The sequence below is a fragment of the Thecamonas trahens genome (genome assembly GCF_000142905.1).
Source record: "Thecamonas trahens ATCC 50062 unplaced genomic scaffold supercont1.9, whole genome shotgun sequence".
NCBI classification, from domain to species: Eukaryota; order Apusomonadida; family Apusomonadidae; genus Thecamonas; species Thecamonas trahens.
The window spans coordinates 331,611-333,643 of record NW_013657671.1 but is presented as its reverse complement, the minus strand read 5'-3'; the positions used below and the strand labels follow the sequence as shown (position 1 = coordinate 333,643).

The window sequence follows — 2,033 nt, the reverse complement described above, 5'->3', positions numbered from 1 at the left end:
GGAGGGGGAAGGAAGGAGAGAGGGATTGTGTATGGAGCGAAGAGGGAGGGGAGGGAGGAGGGAGTGGGAGGGAGGGAGTGGGAGGTCATGGTTGGGCACGTGGCCCGGGTGGGGTGCGGGCTGAGGCGGTGCCTGGTTTTTTCTCTGCCTCTGCGACCACAATGGTGAGGGGGGGAGGGGGGGGGAAAGGGGAGGGGGGGGGGAGGGGAGAGGAGGGAGGAGGGGGTGACGAGAATACAAAGAGCATGGACGAGGAGGGGAGGGGGGGGGGGGGCTAAGGGGGAAAGGGGGGGGGGGGCCGGGGGAGGTGGGCGACGGGCAGGGGCGCGGGGGCGGGCGGGCGGGGGTGTCTGGCCAACGGGAGAAACTCATGCGTTGTTTGCTGCTGGACACGGGCGGGTGTGGGGAAAGGCACTCGAGACAAAGCAGGAGATAGAAGCAGGACAAGAAGCAGCACACGACTAGCAGCTCCAGCCCAGTACCGCAAGAGCAAGAACAAAGAGCAAGAGCAGGAGCAGGTAACAGTTGTTGGTCCTTGTTTTGAAGAACAAGACTCACGATGGCGCTGTTCAAGAAGAAGGGCAAGGACGGGAAGAAGGGAGTGGACCGGTACATGGACATGGTGCAGCTTGTGGTGGAACCGGACCTTGCGTTTGTGACAGCGATTACCAACGCATGCCATGTCTCCAAGCAGGCGGCGATTCTGGACTCGATCGTGTACATCATGGAGCGGCAGGAGAAGACGATCGAGATCATCAAGCACGGCATCACGCAGACGGTGAAGGAGACGCAGGACGGCGGAACGCTGTTCCGCGAGAACACGACGGTGACCAAGCTGATGACGGCATACGCCAAAACAATAGGCAAGAATTACCTGGTCAACACGCTCAAGCGGCTGGTGACGCTGCTGTTCTCGTCGACCGAGGGCTTTGAGGTGAACCCAGCCAAGGCAGACCCGGACGAAGACCTTGTGGAAAACCTCAACAACCTGATGGACTGGTGCGAGCGGTTTGTGGAGCAGATTGTGCAGACCGTCGACGCGGCGCCGATCCAGTTCCGCGAGATCTGCCAGCATCTGCAGGTGGAGACGGCGCCCAAGTTCCCCAAGTCGCAACACATGGTTGTGGGCGGCTTTATCTTCCTCCGCTTCTTCTGCCCGGCTATTCTCTCGCCGCAGCAGTCGGGCCTGGCCAACGACCTGCCGACGCCCGAGCAGCGTCGCCGTCTGGTCCTGGTCGCCAAGGCGCTGCAAAACCTGTCCAACGGTGTCCAGTATGGCTCCAAAGAGGCGTACCTCAACGCCATGAACGAGTTCTTCGACGACTACCAGGGCATCCTCTACAACTACTTTGACGCCATGGCCACCCTTCCGGACTCGCATGTCGTCTCGTCGGCCCCAACCTCGGGCCTCGTCCAGCTCGAGGACTCGGACCTGCCCTCGCTCCACTCGCTGCACAAGTTTGTCTACGAGTCCAAGGATGCCATGGTGGCCGCCATGGAGAAGGAGGGCAACGCAGAGCTGCTGGCCAACTTCCATGCCATGCTCGAGGCTCTCGGCACGCCGCCGAAGACCTAGCTCCTCCCCTCCCCCCCCCCCCCCCCGCAAGCAACCTGATCAAATATATGCAACCAGAGTCGTGTGTAGTGCAGGAAGGGTGCCGTCATCCCGTCATCATTCTCATCATCATCATATGTGCGCGTGTGTGTGTGTGTGTGTGTGTTGTGTGTTTGTTGCACCGAGAAGCGTTGGCACAAGAGGCGGGCCGGCGACGGTAGGAAGGCCGGGCCAGGTGCCATCTTAGTGATGGCCATCAGCCTGCTTCTCACCGTCCTGAGCCGACCACCAGACATCACCCGAGGCAGCAAGGCTCTTCTCAGCAGCGACGTGCGAGGCGAGCGACGAGTGGCGGACGACACCGTAGACGAGGCCTGCGGTGAAGGCGGCGTAGCGGGCGAACTGGATCCATCACGCGCGGGTGGGGTGGGGGGGAAAAACTATTTTTAAAAAAATTTTCCGCAGGGGGGGGCTCATC

The 2,033-nt window shown here is 61.3% G+C and overlaps 2 protein-coding genes across 2 annotated transcripts in view; one reads left to right on the top strand and one right to left on the bottom strand.

Annotated features, from left to right (window-relative positions):
• The first annotated feature begins 410 nt into the window (after positions 1 to 410).
• Positions 411 to 1,596, top strand: AMSG_02353 (uncharacterized protein). Its single transcript, XM_013905444.1, has one exon. It carries the CDS (start codon positions 560 to 562, stop codon positions 1,574 to 1,576), a length of 1,017 nt encoding a protein of 338 aa, XP_013760898.1. The 5' UTR covers positions 411 to 559; the 3' UTR covers positions 1,577 to 1,596.
• Positions 1,597 to 1,700: 104 nt separating this feature from the next.
• AMSG_11706 (uncharacterized protein) overlaps positions 1,701 to 2,033 on the bottom strand; it is a 909-nt gene continuing 576 nt past the window's right edge. The window contains exon 2 of the mRNA XM_013905545.1: positions 1,701 to 1,957. Coding sequence (XP_013760999.1) covers positions 1,799 to 1,957 — 159 coding nt within the window. The 3' untranslated portion in view covers positions 1,701 to 1,798. The remainder of the gene's footprint in view (positions 1,958 to 2,033) is intronic.

What these genes read in the sequence shown, in the direction of transcription:
- AMSG_02353 (XM_013905444.1), top strand. Translation starts at nt 560, where the DNA reads ATGGCGCTGTTCAAGAAGAAGGGCAAGGACGGGAAGAAGGGAGTGGAC.